General features: G+C 47.2%; 1 protein-coding gene and 1 pseudogene across 1 annotated transcript in view; both read right to left on the minus strand.

Annotated features, from left to right (window-relative positions):
* Positions 1 to 7,706: 7,706 nt before the first annotated feature.
* The window catches only part of THAP4 (THAP domain containing 4), a 42,979-nt gene continuing 31,413 nt past the window's right edge, over positions 7,707 to 19,272 (minus strand). Inside the window, 3 exon segments of the mRNA XM_058533383.1 lie at positions 7,707 to 8,021; positions 16,288 to 16,391; positions 17,409 to 17,518. Coding sequence (XP_058389366.1) covers positions 7,902 to 8,021; positions 16,288 to 16,391; positions 17,409 to 17,518 — 334 coding nt within the window. The 3' untranslated portion in view covers positions 7,707 to 7,901.
* Positions 10,162 to 11,143, minus strand: LOC131399206 (riboflavin kinase-like; annotated as a pseudogene).

Genomic DNA, 19,272 nt, shown 5'->3' on the forward strand with positions numbered 1-19,272 from the left:
AAGCCGATGGAGATGGATGTTGCCCGAGGCTGCTCCTGCCCCACCTCCTGTCATCCGCTCCTGGGATCAGATCCTTCCGTGTGTTCAGTGTACCAAAGTCACGTTACAAACACTAAGAGAATCGAGAGAAGCAGCAGGATTTAAAGTAACAGATCAGTCGTCTATATACATTGAGTTAGAAGATATAGTGGAACAGACGCCACATTTCCAACAGCCACAGGTAAATTCCTCGGCATAAACCAAGCGAGAAATGTGAAGCCCAATGTGAGGAAACTTTCAATGTACCTTGGAGACAGCCAGGTGCATGAACACAGAAGGAAACACTGTGTTCCTGGAGAGGAAACCCAGCTCGTGGAGAAGACAGTTCTCCAGAAGTACATTTATAAATTTAATGTAATTCTTATAAAAATAACACAATGGTGTTTTTTTTTCTTGGATCTAAACAAGCTAATGATGAGAGGAAAATTTTTAAAAAGCAGAAATAGCCAGGAAAATCCTTAAAAAAAAAATGAGGAGGGACGAGGCCTGCCTGCTGCTGAACCATCCCTCTGCCGAGTCTCTGTCACTGACCTGTGAGGCAGCTGGCCAGATGCAGACCCACAGGCCCAGGGACACAGGGCAGCCAGACCCCAGGGCCTACAAAACAAGTGTGTGATGAAGGCAGCAGCTTATACCAGTGGGGAGAGGATGCTTGTCAACAGACCAACCACTTGGAAAAAGACTAACTTGGACCTGTATGTCACACTATCACCCAGACAAATTCCAAATGGCTCAAAGAGCTAAGTATGAAAAATGAGACAAGTACTAGAAAAAATGGGTGATTTTTTTGTAAGTGGAGTGTGGGCAAAACATCCCTAAATATGATTTAAAATCTAGGAACAATAAGAGACAAAATATGTACTAGAAAAAACTATAACATTTAATGTTTTCAAAAATATTTGTAACTTGAGATAGAATACAGACTAGTGGTTGTCAGGGAGGGCTGGGGGCAGGGGGAATGGTGACTGCTTAATGGGGATGAGGTTTCCTTTTGGTGTGAGAAAGCCGTTCTGGAAGTAAAGAGAGGTCATGGTTGCGCATCATTGTGAATGTACTAAATGCCGTTAGAGTGAACACTTTATTTTTTTAATACACTTTAAAATGGTTAAAATGGTGAACTTTATAAGAGTGCATTTTAGTGTAATAAAAAAATTGTAATTGAAAATTAGGAATATTAGGATTAATATTCCTAATTCAAAAGAGCTCATCAGCTCCAGAAATCAAGAAGGAAAAGACAAAAAATAAAAGAAATGCAAACCCAAACTACCCCAAGATCCCACTTCTCACCTGTTAGGTTGGCCCAAGTCCAAGTTTGCCCACAGCCTCTGTTGTGGGTGGGGGCAGCCACCTCACATGACGCTGTGGGGATGCAGAATGGCACGGTCCCTGTGGGGACGGGACAAGTCATACACACATTTACCTTTGGGACATTTACGACTTTACAACTTCTAGAAATCTGTCCCAAAGATACGCTGGCAAAAACCGAAATGATAGGTACACAGGTTGTTCCTTGTGACGTTCTTTGATTATTGAAAAGAATGGAGACATCACGAATGCCCAGCATTAGGGGATCTGCTGGGTCACCTGTGGGTTGGTCGCCTATCTGTGCTATATACACCTGTGTGGAGTAAAATGTACCTGATCTTACACTTTTGACAATAAAGTCATGGAGACAAAGGTAACTTGAGAACAGTCAATTTGTAGAAATTAAACAAATGAGCTTGTACATCAAGTGGGTGACATAAGCACCCAGAGCAATCAGTTATTCCAATTATAATATATTTTAACTTTATATCTTCAATGAGAAAGGTGTAAAAACGAGCAAAAAACCCAAACCTCAATCAGTAGTCCTATTGTTACGAACAGTATTATTATTCCAAAATAATTACTTGCATCCTGTAGGACATGGCAAATAATGTAGAGAACCAAGATTTTCGTGTTAAAAGAGATAAAAATCAAAGAATTTAAGTGAAAAATTTTATAATCTTAAATTTTGAATTGGGAACAGTGTAGACACATAATTTTTTTTCCTTAAAAAATGCATATATCCCCCCTAAAGCAGGGTGGAGGGCCATGATCTCTGCAAGGTAACGTCACACAGTTCAGTGAAAATCAATGAGGAAATGATAAACCCACGTTCTGGTTCTGCCGGGGAAAGGCCTGGAAGCAGAGCAGCCGGCATGCCGAGCATACCAGTGCCGACTGTGGTCTCAGGTTCCCACCCCCACTAAAGGGAGCCGGGCTCTGGGGCAGGAGACGGGGGAGAGGATTGTGGCGCCAAGCATGGAGGGCATCAAGGGATTGAGGGCTTCTCTGGCCAACTCTGGGATCATTTGAGCACCTCCTGTCTGTCGAAGAACAAGACTGCACTTGCCTAGAATCGCCTCAAATATTCACAAAGTTCTGGGTTCCTAACAGGAGCAGGAGGAGGAGGGGTGGTGGTGGGAGAAATAGCTCAACCCACCGGCCACCGCCGAGGTTCCAGGACATTCTTACTCTGACAACTGACAATTCAAGAGACAGAATTAAGCTTTTATGCTGGCTTCCAGGTATGAACTTAATTCAGGGTAACCCAACAGCCTAATGGATGGAGGGAAGTTCTTGGGAGAGAATTCCAGCCACTGAATGCAGGAGGGACAGTAGAGTCAGAAAACCAATCCACAACTCTGGTGGAGGAGCTGGTTCAGGTGACGGTCACCCACGGGGGACAAAACATTCCAGTGAAAGGCTGATGGGAACCTGAGACTAAAGGGCCCAGGTGGTCACCATCTGAGCCTATTCATTTAGCATCAGGAGAGTGAGACAAGCAGACATAGTGAGGCTCCTGGTGTGTGGGGACAGGACGGCCTGGGCCCCCCTTAGGAAGTGTGTATCCGGTCAGAACTTTCGATCCAACTTCCAGACTAGAGGAATTAGAGGGCATGGAGGAACAAGTCAGACGCTACAAGGAACCCAGGTGAATCCAGAATCCAGACGGGGGACGCCTTCCAGGATTAGTGACCAGCTTCCCAGGAGCTAAATGTCAGGGGGAGGGGGAGACGACCAGATGACCTTGTCAGTTATTTGCTCCTCATCTCGCAGCTCCGAGCTGAACCTTCCATGCCCTGCTCTGGGGGCTGCCCTCCCAGACCCCCTCCTGGCTTCGAGCAGGGAGGAGGAGCCTGGGATGCAGGAGGGGGAGTGGGACTTCCTTGATGCTCCCAGCTTCTTTCAGCATCGCTCTAGCAGCTGACAGCTCTGAACTCAGCGTCCAGGTTCCCTGATGCTGTAGTCGGAATCTTTGTTTTCCCCCAAATTCATATGTTGAAATCCTAACCCCTGAAGTGATGGTATGAGGTGCGGCCTTTGAATGTGATTAGGACGTGACAGCACTGCCCTCATTGTTGGGATTAGTGCCCTTGTAACAGAGGCCCCAGAGAGCCAGCTCATTCCTTCTGCCATATGAGGTTACAGCGGAGATGGCCATCTGTGAGGAAGTGAGCTCTCACCAGAATAAATCGGCCAGCAGCCTAATCTTGGGCTTGTAGCCTCCAGGACTGTGAGAAATAAATTTCTGTGGTTTATAAGCCCCTCCCACCTCATTTATGGTATTTTTGTTACAGAAATAAGTTTCTGACTTATTTCTGAACTAAGTCAGAAAATTGTTACTGAGAAGTGGTGGTGCAGGTGCCGGCCCCGTGGCTTAGCGGTTAAGTGCTCGCATTCCGCTACTGGCGGCCCGGGTTCGGATCCCGGGCGCGCGCGGACACACCACTTGTCGGGCCATGCTGAGGCGGCATCCCACATACAGCAACTAGAAGGATGTGCAGCTATGACATACAACTATCTACTGGGGCTTTGGGGAGAAAAAGGGAAAAAAAGGAGGAGGATTGGCAATATATGTTAGCTCAGGGCCGGTCTTCCTCTCACACACACACACACAAAAAGTGGGGGTGCTGCTGTAACAGACACCTAAAAATGTGGAAGCGGCTTTGGAACTTAGAGTTTGGAAGAGTTTTGAGGTGCCTGCTAGAAAAAGCCCACATTGCCATGAAGGGACCGAAAGGGAGATTCTGGTGAGAGCCCAGAAAGAGAAGAGGACTCAGCCTTCTTAGAGAATACCTAAGTAGTCCTGAATAGAATGTTGGTAGAAATCAAACTGGCAAACAGTTAGCCATTGATGATTAGGTAGCTAGCAACTAAAGTTGTTTTCCTTTTTGCTATTACTGATTGTAGCTTTTAGGTGTTCCCCCGCCCATTGTTAACTGTGCTGCTTAGGCAACACGCTGTCTGACTCCCACTAGGTTGCTACAGATGACATCTCCCGGAGCCTGGGTCACCATGGTAATGGGTGTTTGAGCTGTTTTTCAGGAAGTAGGACCCCCTTGTCCAGTTCAGGCCGGTTGAGACCACTAATCCATCAAATGGGCCCTTGCAGATGTCCGGTAAGTGACCTTTTGATGTCAAGAGGCTGAAAACTCCACCCTCAGGTCATGCTAATGCCACCATTTTGTGAACATTTGTCCTGTGAAGAGGCGTGAAGTCTGACTACACTTGCACAGATCATCAATTACCTCACCTCTCCTTACCTCCAATCATCTAGCTCCACATTTCAGACCACCTTGACCCCTACCCCATAAATATCCTTGAGCCCCCATTTTTGGGGAAGGCAGATTTGAGACTCGTTCTCCCACTTCCTCACTTGGCTGCCTTGTGATTAAAACCCCCTCTCTGCTGCAATCTCGTTGTCTTGGTGTTTAGCTTTCAGGGCAAGGGGCAAAAACGAACCTGGTTCGGTAACAGAAACATGGACAGTAAAGGCCATCCTGATGAGAACTCGGATGGAAATGAGGATCAGGTTCTAGGAAACCAGAAGAAAGGTAATCTTTGTTATAAAGGGGCAGAGAACTTGGCTAAATTCAGTGTTCGTGTCCTAGTTTTGTGGAAGGTAGAACTTGTGAGTGATGAAATCGGATATTTGGCTGAGGAAATTTCTAAGCAAAGTAAAGTGTGGAAGGAGCGGCTTGGTTTCTTTTGAATACTTACAGTAACATGCAAGAAGAGAGAAATGATTTAAAGGTGGAATTGTTAATCAGAAAGGAAGCAGACCTTAAAATTTTGGAAAATTCTCAGCCTATCCATATTGAAAGTAATGCGAAAGTTTGTTCAGAGAGAATACAAAGTATGTGGCCAAATTTGATAAGGAGATTAGTATTGACAGCCCATCTCAACTAAACTAGGAGCCATTTGTCAAGACAATGGGAGATTAGTCAGCCATCTAAACAGAAGCTAGGGCCTATTGTCGAAGACAATGGAAGAATGATCCCAAAGCCATTACAGAGATCATGGGGGTGCCCCTGCCATCATAGGCCCAGAGTATAAGAGCCTGTGGAGCAGACCGATTTCGATTTCGAGGCTCTGCTCCCAGCATTCTTGTGCCACAGGCAGAGGTGGCTGCCCCTCTGGAGGGTACAGGCAGTAAACATTGGTGATGTCTGTTGTCCACGAGGTACCACCTCTGCCAGTGTGCCGAATGCAAGAGCCATGGGGACTCTGCTACCTCCACCTAGATTTTGAAGGATGGAGTGGCCTGGAGCCTTGGGCTCACAACCCAGGCAGAGATCCATGCCCCACATGGGTAGGGCCACTGCAGAGAGCCCCCACTAGGGTGACCCTAGATTGATAGAGCCAGTGGTGTGCTATTCTAGCTCAGGAGAGCTGCAGATGAAACCAGTGAACAGTTAGCCATTGACTAAGTAGTTAGTAACTAAAGCTTTTTTTTGCAATTATTAATTATAGCTTTTAGTTGTTCTCCCACCCATTGTTAACTATGCTGCTTAGGCAATATACTGTCTAACTCCCACTAGGTTCCTATAGATAACATCTTCCTGGTGCCTGGGTCACCATGGTAATGGGTGTTTGAGCTGTTTTTGAGTGATTAGGAGTTGACTCCCTGCCAGTTCAGGCTGGTTGAGACCACGAACCCACCAACTGGGCCTTCAAGGGTGCCCAATTGCTGAACTCCTGACATCAGGGAGCAAAACACTCCATCCCCAGATCATGCCTGCCCCACCATTTTGTGAACATGCATCCTATGAAGAGGAATGAAGTTTGACTATGTCTGTGCTGATCATCAATTACCTCACTCTTCTTTGCCTCCAATCATCTATCCCCACCCTTCAGACCACCTTACTCCCAACCCCATCAATATCCCTAGTCCGCATTTTTGGGGAGGTGGATTTGAGATTTGTTTTCCTGTCTCCTTGCTTGCCTGCCTTATGAATAAACCCTTTCTCTGCTGCAAACTCATCATTTCAGTGATTGGCTTTCTGTGCGATGGGCAAAATGAACGTCGTTCAGTAAGAGGCACATGACTCTGGCCCATGAGAACTGCAGTGTGGGCTGTGCTCAGCAATGCTGTGGGGGCAGGACCACTGCCCCATGTGTCTGGAAGGCAGGACCTTCACCCCAGTGGGCCTGGAGGGCAGACGTTGAGCCAAAGAAGATTATTCTGGAGGCTTAAGGTTTTGGACTTGCTCAGGACCTGTCACTCCTTTCTTTTTACTTTCTTTTGGAATGGGAATGTCCATCCCATTTCTGTCCCACCACTGTACTTTGTTTTTGTTTTTTTGGTGAGGAAGATTGGCCCTGAGCTGACATCCGTGCCAATCCTCCTCTATTTTGTACGTGGGACCCCAGCACAGCATGGCTTGATGAGCGGTGTGTAGGTCTGCGCCCAGGATCTGAACCTGCAAACCCTGGGCCGCTGAAGTGGAGCGCGTGAACTTAACCACTATGCCAGCAGGCTGGCCCCCCACCATTGTATTTTGGAAGCACATAACTTGTCTGGCTTCACAGGTTCACAGCTGGAAGGGAGTTTGCTTCCAGACGAATTGTACCTTGAGTCTCTCCCATACCCGATTTCCTCCACGGCATGCCCAGCACCGGCCTCCCCATGCTCCCTGGGCACCTGGGGTACCAGCCGACTTCCTTACGCACTGGCACTGCTCCTCTGAGGGCTCAGCACCAGCCCTGTCCCTCCTCTGAGCTCCTAGGGACCGGCAACCCCACCTCCTTGCACAGAACCTCTCTGTTCCTGCTGTGGCTTCTGATATGGTGGTGTGTTAAGAAAAAGAAGAAGGCCTTGTTTTGTTTTTACGTGCATATCGAAGCATTTAGGGGTAAATAACATTATGTCTGGAATTTGCTTAAAATACTCCATCAAAAGAAGGGGGCAGAATAGATGAACCATTGGTATGAGGAAATGCTGGTAAGCATTAAAGCTGGCGACAGGCAGGAGGGGCTAGCGTATGTCTGGAAACTTTCACAGTACACAAACAAATCAAAGTAATATTATATGAGTGTAATAAAATAAACTTTACACAGTGATGCTAAATTCACAACCATCCTCTCGCCTTGGGAACGCCCTCTGTCCATGGAAGTGGGGTCCTGAGACTCCAGGGCTCTTTGAAAATACCGAGAAAATAACCGCAACTCTTTCTGTCTCCTCCTTGTCTTCAGATTATGGGCTACTTTACTGAAGATCTATCAATAGTTTAGATCTTGTCAAAACTGCAGGAAGAAAAAGAGAACGAGAAAAAGAGAGTCACCCTTCTTAATTTTTTAGGGAAAAGACTCTGGAAAACAGTCACCAGCAGATGAAAGAAATGCACAGTCTACACGAGTGATAATATCCAAAATGCTCAGCCATAAAAATAAAGGCCTTTTATTTGGTTTTTCTATGCCATTACAGGAACACTGGCAACACTCTTGCACCCACGGAGACCTGCGGTCACACGCACACCTGCTGCGGGCGTCTGCTGAGAAGCCAAAGTGTCACGCGCACGTGCCAGGCCCCGCCTGAGAGGATGCTCTACTCTGGGTCACGGCGTCACCTTCTTGTAGGTAATGTGAAGATGCTGAGTCATGGGCTGGGTAGTGGTTGCCATGGAGACTGTCTGTTCAAGTTTGCCTTCAGAATTCAGCCTGAATTTTCGGGTAATCTGAGCAGAACAAAACAAATACAAAACACCTTAGTTTTAACCTTCCAAAGATTCAGCAAATGCCTGAGGTCCTGCCATAGGCCAAGTGCTCCTGCAGAGGCTGTGACCTGCCACCTTAGTCCTCAGAGGCCTGTGAGCTGGGCAGTGTCCCCACCAGTGGATGACAGACACTTGGCCCACAGCCACTAAGGGGCGTGCCACATCAAGGTGTCCTGACCCCCGGCCTGTGCCCCTTTCCCTGCCCCTCAGCTGTCCCAGAAGACCGACAGGTGAACACGGGAACTGGTCTCATCTTAGTCTATTTAGAAGCCATCTTTTTTTTTGGCCTCCATAATTAGACATTTGATCAGACAAAAGCTGACCTTCCAATGCGCTCCTTCCACTTGGCACTCTGCAACTTGAACTGATGTCACATGTGCTCTTGGAAACTTCAGGAACAACACTTTTGGAACCACTAATTCACCAGAACAAATTATGGTGGCTCTTTCCAATAAGAATACAGACCTGTAGCAACATCCCCCAGTGAGAAACTCTGACATGCCTGGCATGTCTGAAGAGAGAGAGTGTGGAAGCATGACAACTGCCGAGACAACTCTTGTGGTCGTTACTCCCTCGTGGTCCAGAACATGGGTGGCAGGGGCTCCAGAAACAGGAGTTCTGCTTCGGGCCACAGCCAACTACTTTGTAACTGACCAACTCTCCCGCAGAAAAAAAAACCAGAAAAGCTAGACTTCAAAGAGTCTCTTTATTTATTTCTTTAGAAGATAATTTAACTAAAACTTTTTTACACCTTTCCCCCAAGCTACAAGCACTCTTTAGCATTAAATTACATCGAGTGCACACAATTACAACAGTTGACATTGGCTCAGGAATGTATAATTACATCAAAATGAATAACTTTCTATTTCATAGTTTAATTGGCTCTTAAATAGTTTCCTTAGGGGGAAAACAAATATTTTGTGTTCTTTTAGAAACTGGTACATATAAAAGAACTGCTATGTGTTCATTTAAACTCTGAGGAAACCCTACAGATGAAGTTTTGGGGGTTTTTCTAAATGCAATACAGATATGCACATAGTCACTATTCTTATAGTGAAGGGATGGAATGGTAGATACAGATGTAATCTTTTGTAAGTGCACAGTTGTAGGATATTCTAAATGGAAAAAACACTGACACTGAAAAATGCTTAAAGGAAAAAAGAATCAAGAAAAGTCAAGAAAAATGTTGACAAATATCTACTCTTAAAAAGAAGAGAGAGGTGTTCTACAACACAAAAATGAGACCTAGAGATTCAAAACACACTCATTTTACTGCTTTAAAGACAAACAAAAAATGATAGGCAGAGGGCGTCTAGACCAATTTGAACTGCGGTGGCTGTAACAAAAACGGAAGACAGAACAATGATTTGACCCCATTAAGGAAATGACTAATTAAAATGAAATTTCACAAGTCTTCATGTCTATAATAATACAATAAGGCAGAAAATATCACAAATATAAAGTCTGGACATCCCCCATTAGTTTAGAGTAAACTATCAAACCTCCGTTTAATCCATGACTCTTATCGCCTCCTGCTCAGCAGCACACGCTGTACACGTACAGACACGCAGGACTTGACCGTGCGATCACAGTGACCTGCCTTCCTACTCGTACTCACAGACATTTCATTTCCATCATAAGACACTTAAGACCTTTCTAGTGGTACATTTTAATCAATACATTACATAAAAAAGAGTCTTAGGGGCTGGCCTGGTGGTATGGTGGTGAAGTTCACAAGCTCTGCTTCCGCAGCCTGGGGTTCGCAGGTTCAGATCCCAGGCTCGCACGGACGCACTGCTTGTCAAGCCATGCTGTGGTGGCGTCCCACATAAAGTAGAGGAAAATGGTCATGGATGTTAGCCCGGGGCCAATCTTCCTCAGCAAAAAGAGAGGGATTGGCAACGGATGTTAGCTCAGGGCTAGTCTTCCTCACAAAAAAAAGTCTTGATTTTTACTTTTTTTTTTTTTTTTGTGAGGAAGATCAGCCCTGAGCTAGCATCCATGCTAATCCTCCTCTTTTTGCTGAGGAAGACCGGCTCTGAGCTAACATCTATTGCCAATCCTCCTCCTTTTTTTTCCCCAAAGCCCCAGTAGATAGTTGTATGTCATAGTTGCACATCCTTCTAGTTGCTGTATGTGGGACACGGCCTCAGCATGGCTGGAGAAGTGGTGCGTCGGTGCGTGCCCGGGATCCGAACCTGGGCTGCCAGTAGCAGAGCGCGCACACTTAACCGCTAAGCCATGGGGCCGGCCCCTTGATTTTTAAAATGAATCTTTTCAGCACTGTAGCATGAGGGGTTTAATTGAACAGTTGAAGCACAATATGGTAACTACACTGTACTGTTTAAGCTAATTCACAGCTGTAGGAAAACGTCTGATTTTTAAAATATATCCAAGGTGAGACTGCACTGTAATGAGCAGTAAAATACTAGAAAACAGTGAATGAATAAATAAGATGATTTTTCATCAGTGGCCATTCGTTATTTTGCTTTTAGAAATCTGGAAGAAATTGTCTTCTTTGAGTTTCAAATGTTCTGGTAAATCTAGTCGTCTCTTAGCTTCCTTGATATCACCTTGAATTGCTGAAATAGGTGACTATTAAGAATCAAAGTTCTTTTCTGGTCTGAGGTAGCCAATGATGGCCACACTGAGGATCTCCCCATACACATGGTATCAGTTTCCACAGATGTTTTCACATTCTTGTAGTATGGGTTCCACCATCTTATGGACATCTCTACTTCCAACACTGGCCCAACCATAATCAATGCCAGTGCATATATTAGGTGGGAGATTATCTACTACTTGTTCAGAAAAGGTAGCTGTGGGGATGCCCAGATGCTTGGGGGCGTGGCTGAAGCCCCACACCACTTGGCCATGGCAGGAGTATGGCAGGTGCCCTCATGACGACATCCATTTGGGGTGTGGAGTGTGGCCTGGTCTGTGTGTCCAGTAGAGTGGCCATTGAGGCAGTGCCTGGACCCCCCAGACCAGCCAGGGGAAATGAGTGGGAGTTCAGCAGGCCTGGCGGGCACACGTTGGGCTGGGCGGTGCTCATGACATGCCATGCGAGTCCATCATGTTGCTGACCCAAAAGAAGCTGCTGGGCAATTCAGAGGCTGTGTCTCTGCCCTCAGAGTCTATTTAAAGGCATCAGAGACCCACCAAGGCAGCAAGGACCAAAGTCCCAGAGACAGGGAGTACTGAGGGAACGCATCTTGGAGCAACCATTCACCCTGAGGCTCGTGCTGACTGTAAGAGGCTGCCTCGGGGCCAAGGGGTAGGGCCAGGAGGGAAGTGCTAGCCGGGAAAGCTGGGCTGGGCATTCTAGGATCCATGGGGCTGTGTTGCAGTCTGGAATCAGTGCCCCTCTAGAAGGAGAGGCCAAGGAAGACAGCCCAGGTTTTTGGTCGGGACCCTGAAGAGCTGCACCCCAGGAGTAAGAGTTAACCAGAAATAGACTGAGAAGTCCAGTTCCAAAATAGCTCAATCTCTTATTAATAGGATCTGCTCTCTGTACATTGACAACCAGAGCATGAGAACTGCTCTTTGGTGGGAGATAACATCAAACAACACCTTAAATCACTACAGTTTTTCACACATGATGTTTAGAATTCAAGAAAGAAAAAGAAAATAAACTACTTAGCCTACAGGAGGTAAGAGCAAAAGAAAAACAGGAAATGGAAATGGACGCCCTCCTCTGGGGTGAAGGATGGGAACGTCAGCATTGGAGTCATTAGAAAACCATATGGAGAAGTTCAGCAGAGAATTAGAGTCAGTCAAAAAGAATAAAATGAGGGGCCGGCCCGGTGGCGCAAGCGGTTAAGTGTGCGCGCTCCGCTGCGGCGGCCCGGGGTTCGCTGGTTTGGATCCCGGGCGCGCACCGACGCGCTGCTTGGTAAGCCATGCTGTGGCGGCGTCCCATATAAAGTGGAGGAAGATAGGCACAGATGTTAGCCCAGGGCCGTCTTCCTCAGCAAAAAAAAAAAAAAAGAGGAGGATTGGCGGATGTTAGCTCAAGGCTGATCTCCTCACAAAAAAAAAAAAAAAAAAAAAAAAAAGAATAAAATGAAAATTCTGGGGGGCCAGCCCAGTGGTTCAAGTGGTTAAATGCGCACGCTCTGCTGCGGCGGCCTGGGGTTTGCTGGTTCGGATCCCGGACGCGCACCGATGCACCGCTTGTTGAGCCATGCTGTGGCGGCGTCCCATATAAAGTAGAGGAAGATGGGCATAGATGTTAGCCCAGAGCCAGTCGTCCTCGGCCAAAAAAAAAAAAAAAAAAGAAGAGGAGGATTAGCAGATGTTAGCATGGTCAGTGGAAAATATGCAAACTGAAACTAGAAGAGAAGGATGGATGGAAAACATGGACAAAAGCAAGTGTAAGAAACACACTGGACACTAAGAGTTCTAACAGATGTGCAATCGGAGTCCAGAAGAAGAGAGGAAAGAGAATGGAATACAGGCGATGTTTGAAGCGATTATGGCCAATTTTATAACACTAACTAAAGATATCAAGCCACAGATTCAAATTATATCACAAAAAAACATTGGCTGATCACCAAAGACAAGACAAACAGAACTTGGAAGTAGCTGGGGCTGGGGTGGGGAACATTATTTTCACAGATTGACAAGATTTACAACTGATTTCTCAACAGAAAGGATGGAAGCCAGAAAATAATGGAATGACATCTTCAAAGTAATAAAAATAACCGTCACCTAGCATTCTGGTTGCAGTGAAAACACCCTTCAGAAATGAAGGCAAAATGAAGACATTTTCAGACCAAAAAAACCCACAGAGAGTTCACTGCCAGCAGGACTCCCCACTCCCTTAAAGAAAATACCAGAGGATGTTCTTCAAGTTTTAAGGCAAATGATCTCTGATAGAAGCAGGGGGATGCAGGAACAAATGGAGTGAACACATGGGTACCTCTCGGTGCACACAGACCACAGACACGGTGGTCATGGTGCGTTGTGGGGATTGGTGGGTGTGCCAGCACAAGCAGACGAGGAGGAGGAGGAGTGGAGGTAGCGCTCTGAGTCTTTGCTGCTTAAGATGAGCTCCGAGCGCCAGCAGCATCAGCAGCACCCAGAGCGTTGTTGGAAATGCAGAGTCTCAGGCTCCGCCCCGGACCCAGTGGTTCAGAACTGACCTTCTAGTAAGAGTCCCAGGAGACTCCCACACACATCATAGTCTGAGCAGCACTGTCCTGGGGATCCTGCCATAGTCCAGAAGTAGCCCAAGTACTAAGTTCTATTAAACATCAATGAACCAAGAATACAGGTGGTACTCCCCTGATAATCACTGAAAGGACAGAAGAAGAATGTATAACAAACAAGCCCACAGAGAGGAAAACAGAACAATCTCAGAAGGCAAGAGGGAGCGAGCAAGGCACCCAGAAAACAAGTAGGACAACCAGAAAACACACAGGTGGTAGGCTTCGTGTACTTGTACGAGGTAAACACTCTCGCGCTGTAGTAGCTTCTTTAATTCTACATTATTTATTCTGGAATTTCATTTCAAAACAAACAAGGCTTTTACCCTTGAAATCACTTTCAAAAGAAACGAAAGTGGAGTGGAGAGAAATGAAGCACATGTCCCACACGCTGCAGCTTCTGCAGGACAGTGGCTGTCACCCCTCAGAGCTCGTGGTCTGCGGAAGGCTCTGTTCTCCAGGCCACCCTGCCACTGACGTGGAGACACACGGTGGGTGGCACATGGTCTGATGGTGTCTGCTGGCTCTTCGTCCTCACGCTGGATGCCCAGTTTCACGCTGTGCAGATGGGGCACAGATGGGCGGCAAAGGAAATGCCTCTGCGGGGACGTTCAGGTGGGACACTCCCCTCGTGAGCCTCTCCAAGGACAAGTGCGAGACCGCTGCTTCTCCTTCACTCCGAGCCCACCTGACAGGTGCTGAGGCCGAAAGTCACCTATTACAAATCAGCACCTGAGGTCGATGTGCCTTTTCAAAAGGGCTCTATTACCTGCCATCTTACAGCCATCTGTCTCTGCACTGCTGGAGCGGCTTCTGGCCACACCACGTGGACTCACACCCATTTCATTGCACGGTGATTCAATCGTGGCCTCTCACTCAGCCTTCGGCTCTGTCTCTTTGTGCCAAAATCTGTGAAAATCCCCTAACAGCCATCTTGCTCCAGAGTAAGCAACTCGGCAGCAAGAAGCAGGCAGCAAGAGAAGGGAGACACGCCTGAGGGCAGACACCATGCCCGACAGATGTTGAGGCTGCCCCTCCCCAGGTCCCAGGAAGGAGGCTGCCCTGGGAAGAGCAGGCGAGGGGCTACCCTGTGCCCACCACCCCAGGAGCGCATCGTTGGAGAACTCCCACTCACGGAGTGTGGCTTCCAGAGTACCGTCGCCCCATCTCAGAGATGACAATCAGCTGTCACAGTGGCTCGCTCAGCGCCAAAGCCAGCAAAGGCAGTGCCAGTGCACAGGCTCCCCAAGAGCCACCCTCAGGCTCCTTTGGGCATTGCAGCCCCTTGGATGAAATTTCCTGTGCTATTTTCCTCTTCAAACGAGAGTTATTTGTAAGGGTTTAAAGTAGAGGCAGCTGTACACTGCATCACTCGGGCTCAACAACAGACCTCTTTCAGCGCCTACGGCCTCTGGTGACAACTAGCAATCTGGTGAGTTCACAAATAATTCTGTGGTCACCCCAAGTCGGCCTTTACAGCTAAAGCATCATCAGGATACAGATCCATCTGAGCCACAGATGGACACTTGTTTAAGTGAGGGGGGTTGGAAGCAAATGTCAGCTTTTAAAACCTGAAAGTGGCGCTTGTTCAAGCTGTTGGGCGATCAAAAGCAGTGTTTTTTTTTTTTTTTTTATTCATGTTTTAATGGTTTCTAACATTGTGAAATTTTTGGGTTGTACATTTTTGTTTGTCCATCACCATATATATGACTCCCTTCACCCCTTGTGCCCACCCCCCACCCCCACTGCCCCTGGTAACCACAGTCCAGTTTTCTCTGTCCATGTGTTGGTTTATATTCCACATATGAGTGAGATCATACAGTGTTTGTCTTTCTCTTCCCAAAAGCAGTGTTTTTTTCTAAAAACAATTTAGAGAAAAGAATATCAAGAGCTTTCCCTAGATATTAAAATACAACATAAAGCTATGATTATCCTAAATTATTAGATGATTTTAAATTACTATTGGTGAAGAAGGAGACAGACAAGAAAAAAGAAACAAACCCCTGCCCTCTATTTCTGGGGATGTGGCTTAAGACAGGCATGACATCTCAGATCTGTGGGGTCACTGGTCACCCATCTGGAAAGTCAGAACTGTACATTGCATCATGTAAAAAACAAATCCAAGAGAGACTAAAGGTCTAAATGTAAAAAGGAAAGCTACAAGAGTCCCAGAAAATGGGAGAATAATTTTGTCATTTTCGAGTAGAAACACCTTCCTGAGCAAGAACCCAAATGAAGGCACCACAAAGGAAAAGACCCCCAGAGGGGACTCCAGCAAAGCTTACAACCTGTGGGTGAAACACGTCATAAACCAAGCTAACATGAGCCACTGAATGGGGAAATGTCTGTCACACACACAGCAGACAACAGATTTATATCCACAGTATAAGCAGCTCTCATAAACCAATAAGAAAATGACAACGCATAGAAAACAGGCAATGCCTCTAAACATCAAGGACACAGAACAAGAAACACAAATGGTTGGTGAGCACGGGGAATGCTCCCTCTCACCCATAAGTTACATTTAAAACATGATTAGATACCATCTTTTGTTTATCAGATTAGAAAGGATCAAAAAGTCTGAAAATATGCCATGTTGGTAAAGGAGCAGGGAAGCAGGTGCCCTCATGTGATACCGGGGGAATGTAATTGTTAAGAAGAGGAATTTAACAGCATCTACCAAAATTTACAATGTATTTATCCTTTGACCCAGCAATTCAACTAGGAGAAATTTATCCAATAGATATGGATATATTTGCAAAAGTGGAAAAACAACAACAAACCTGAGAACACCTAACTGCCCAGCAGCTAGGGATGAAATAATTAAACCACAGCACACCCCCAGCCTGGCACGTGTGAGAAGTGAGAAAGAATGATGTGACAGTGGAGACGGACAGGTCTCCGAGATAAAGAGTAAAGCAAAATCCACATCAGGGGACAATGCGTAATCCCATTTATAAATAAAAGTACACCACGGGAGTGACATCTGAGAGCGATGGCTGGCTGGATGGGCTCACCTGCTCCACGTGGGGCTCCTTGGCGAAGGAGATCCTGGCGATGGAGTGGGATGCGATACACAGCTCCTGCCCGTTCACCTCGCCCTCCTCCACCTCCACGATGCCTGCAAGGGAGGACCATCAGTCCACAGAAGCCTGGCCACCGGTTCTCAGCTGCCGCAGCTCCGACTACCATCTTTTATGATCAAAGATTCAAAAGATCTGAACTTTGCAGCCATTGAGGCAACAACGTGTCCCCTTGCCTGCAGTGAACCTCCCGGTTCAAGAGGGAAGAGACAACTCCTCTGATAGCAGGGCAGATAATCTAGGAGGGTCGCCCTCTCCAGGGTGCCCTGGCCCCAGCCCTGCCCCCGCCCTGGCCACCTGAGAGGAAGGAAATGCGGCCAGGGGAAAAGATGCCCCTCTGGCTGCCCATGGACTTCCAGCCTGCCAATGCCCTGGGCAGCTCCATTCCAGGCTGGGCCAGTCCTGACCGTCCACCTGCTTCCAGGAAGTGAGACTCACTTGAGCCAGTGAGCAAGGTAAAGGGCAGGCAAGTGGGCTTTGAGTAATTTCTAATTCATGAACCTGGTTAACTATTTTAGGATGACCTCCCACTGGGGACAAAGCAGACTTCCAGACAGAGAACTTTCAACTGGACAGTGATGTTCCTTGTTCTGGTTCTCCTCCAGAGCTCCATCCCCACAGGAAAGCCCTGTGTGCAGTGGCGCAGACGGGAGCAAGCCCGGTGGGTGCTGTTACTGAAAGAACTAAGGGATGGAACTAAGGAGAAAAGAAAATCAACTGGTCCTCAGAGACCCTCCTATGGCCTCACCCACCTCCCGCAGACCCCCGGGCCCAGAGACTGAGGACAGGGCCCCCGGGCCCCACCTGCCAGGTCCTCTCCTGCCAGCCCTCTGAGCCTGTCCAAAGCCCTGACACTTCCCGCCTGGAAAGGCCCCCTCAGGACCACATCTGAGTCTCAACCATCCTCCACAAACGGGTCCGTGAGCACCAACACACTCAGGGGTCACTAAGGAAGCAGGAGGCAGATGTCACCTCACCTGCTGGCCACCACCTGGCCAGCACGCATGGAGCGTGGGTGGAGGGCAGGCTGAGGCGGCCCAGTGAGGGAGGGTTACCTGTGTTCTGGGCGCTGACGAAGGCCACCTTGTTGGTGTCGGGCTTGAGGCGGATGAAGCCACACTCCCTGTGCATGGGCTTCCGCGTGTCTGGGTGGAAGGCATTGAACCTGGACAGGCAATCGGGACAGGTGAAGCCCCAGGGACCCGATGCCCACCAGAGAGAGTGCCAGACTCTGTGGACAGCTCTCTTCTCACTTTATAAAGCACCCCACCCACTGAATATAATGTAATGCGTTTCTTGTTCACTTGCAAACACAGAGACCTATAAAGGACACAGGACAGGAGACATGAGATCACATGTGCAGGCACTGGCCGCCAGGGGCACCAGGACTTTCCACCTCTGACCTAGAAGCAGCTCCTCCTGGCATCCCCACCCTAGTCCACCGCCCCCTGTGCCTGCCCCGCCCCCTCCACTTCCATGTGCATTTTTTCGGGGCGTATCTTTCTGACTGACCATGACTAATCACGACTGTGAAGATAGGAAACTGTTCTTTATAATTTGGGGTATATCCTTCCTCCAAGGCCCTTTTAGCCCCAGCACCTCACACACTTCTCAGTCCTGGGCACTCCATGAACGCAGTAAAATCCTACCTGAACACCAGGCCTTTCCTCTCTTGAGCTATTATCTTGCTTAGGAGTCCAATCAATTCATATGGCAAGAAACAGGGCAGGCACTGAGTCAGGATATAGTTTCCCATCAGCCTGTGCCGTGATTCCAAGTTCACGGTGGTCAGTAAGAGACAGCTGCATCTTGAAGTGAGAGCACTAACCACAACTAAAAACCAACTCACATAACTTCACCAGCAGCCGAGCTGCTGTAGGAATCTATGGCCACAATAGATAAGCTGTTGGAGGCTACAGCTTACTAAGTGGGGCATGCCCTCTCTCCACCATAACCACCAAGAAGAAATATATTTTAGATGATCATCTACTGCACACACACATATACCATTTTATTTACCAAAATATATATTTTCTACTCTCTTCTTGTTCATTTTTCTTTTAGTGCTACTCCCAAAATTGAGTGACTGGTATTAAAAGAAAATTAATTAATGCTAGGCATAAAATTCTCTAATGTGTTGTACCTATAGTTTAAAAAGACTGCTTTTTACTGTTGTCAGTTATTCTGTGTTATCCAGAATTTCTACCTTTTGGTTTATGTGCAGAATATTACTTTCCCCTCATTCATTCAATAAAGAATAAAACAAAAAGATATGAAGTAATTTTTTGTGTGTGTGAGGAAGATTAGCCCTGAGTTAACATCTGTTGCCAATCCTCCTCTTTTTTCTGAGGAAGACTGGCCCCGGGCTAACATCCGTGCCCATCTTCCTCCACTTTATATGGGACGCCGCCACAGCATGGCTCGACAAGCGGTGCGTCGGTGCGCGCCCGGGATCCGAACCCGTGAACCCCAGGCTGCTGACATGGAGCGCACGAACTTCACCACCACGCCACCGGGCCAGCCCCCTGAAGTAATATTTCTTAAAACAATAAGATCTTCTAAGTCCTTCTGAAATTGCCAGGCATTATACAAGTAGTATCAAGTTAATTTAATAAGATTCTTAACATACAATTAATCGTACAGTGGAGCTTGGGGGGGGATAGAGTTTTACTTTGTATTTTATATACTTCTTTACTGTTTAAACTTTACAAAACGTGTATTACTTCTGTAAATAAAAATGTCCTCAGCCACCTCCCCAGCCTCACCTGCACGGGGAGCCGCCTCCTGAAAAGCAGCACTGTTTTCCCTGCTGTGTGCCTAAGTTGGGCAGTGGGGGAGGATTCAGCTGTAGGACCCCAAAGGACTTTTCCTCTGTTGTATAGTAAGAATCTGAACCACAACACTTACAGCTTCTCTGAG

This window comes from Diceros bicornis, chromosome 37 (genome assembly GCF_020826845.1).
Source record: "Diceros bicornis minor isolate mBicDic1 chromosome 37, mDicBic1.mat.cur, whole genome shotgun sequence".
In the NCBI taxonomy this organism is placed as follows: domain Eukaryota; kingdom Metazoa; phylum Chordata; class Mammalia; order Perissodactyla; family Rhinocerotidae; genus Diceros; species Diceros bicornis.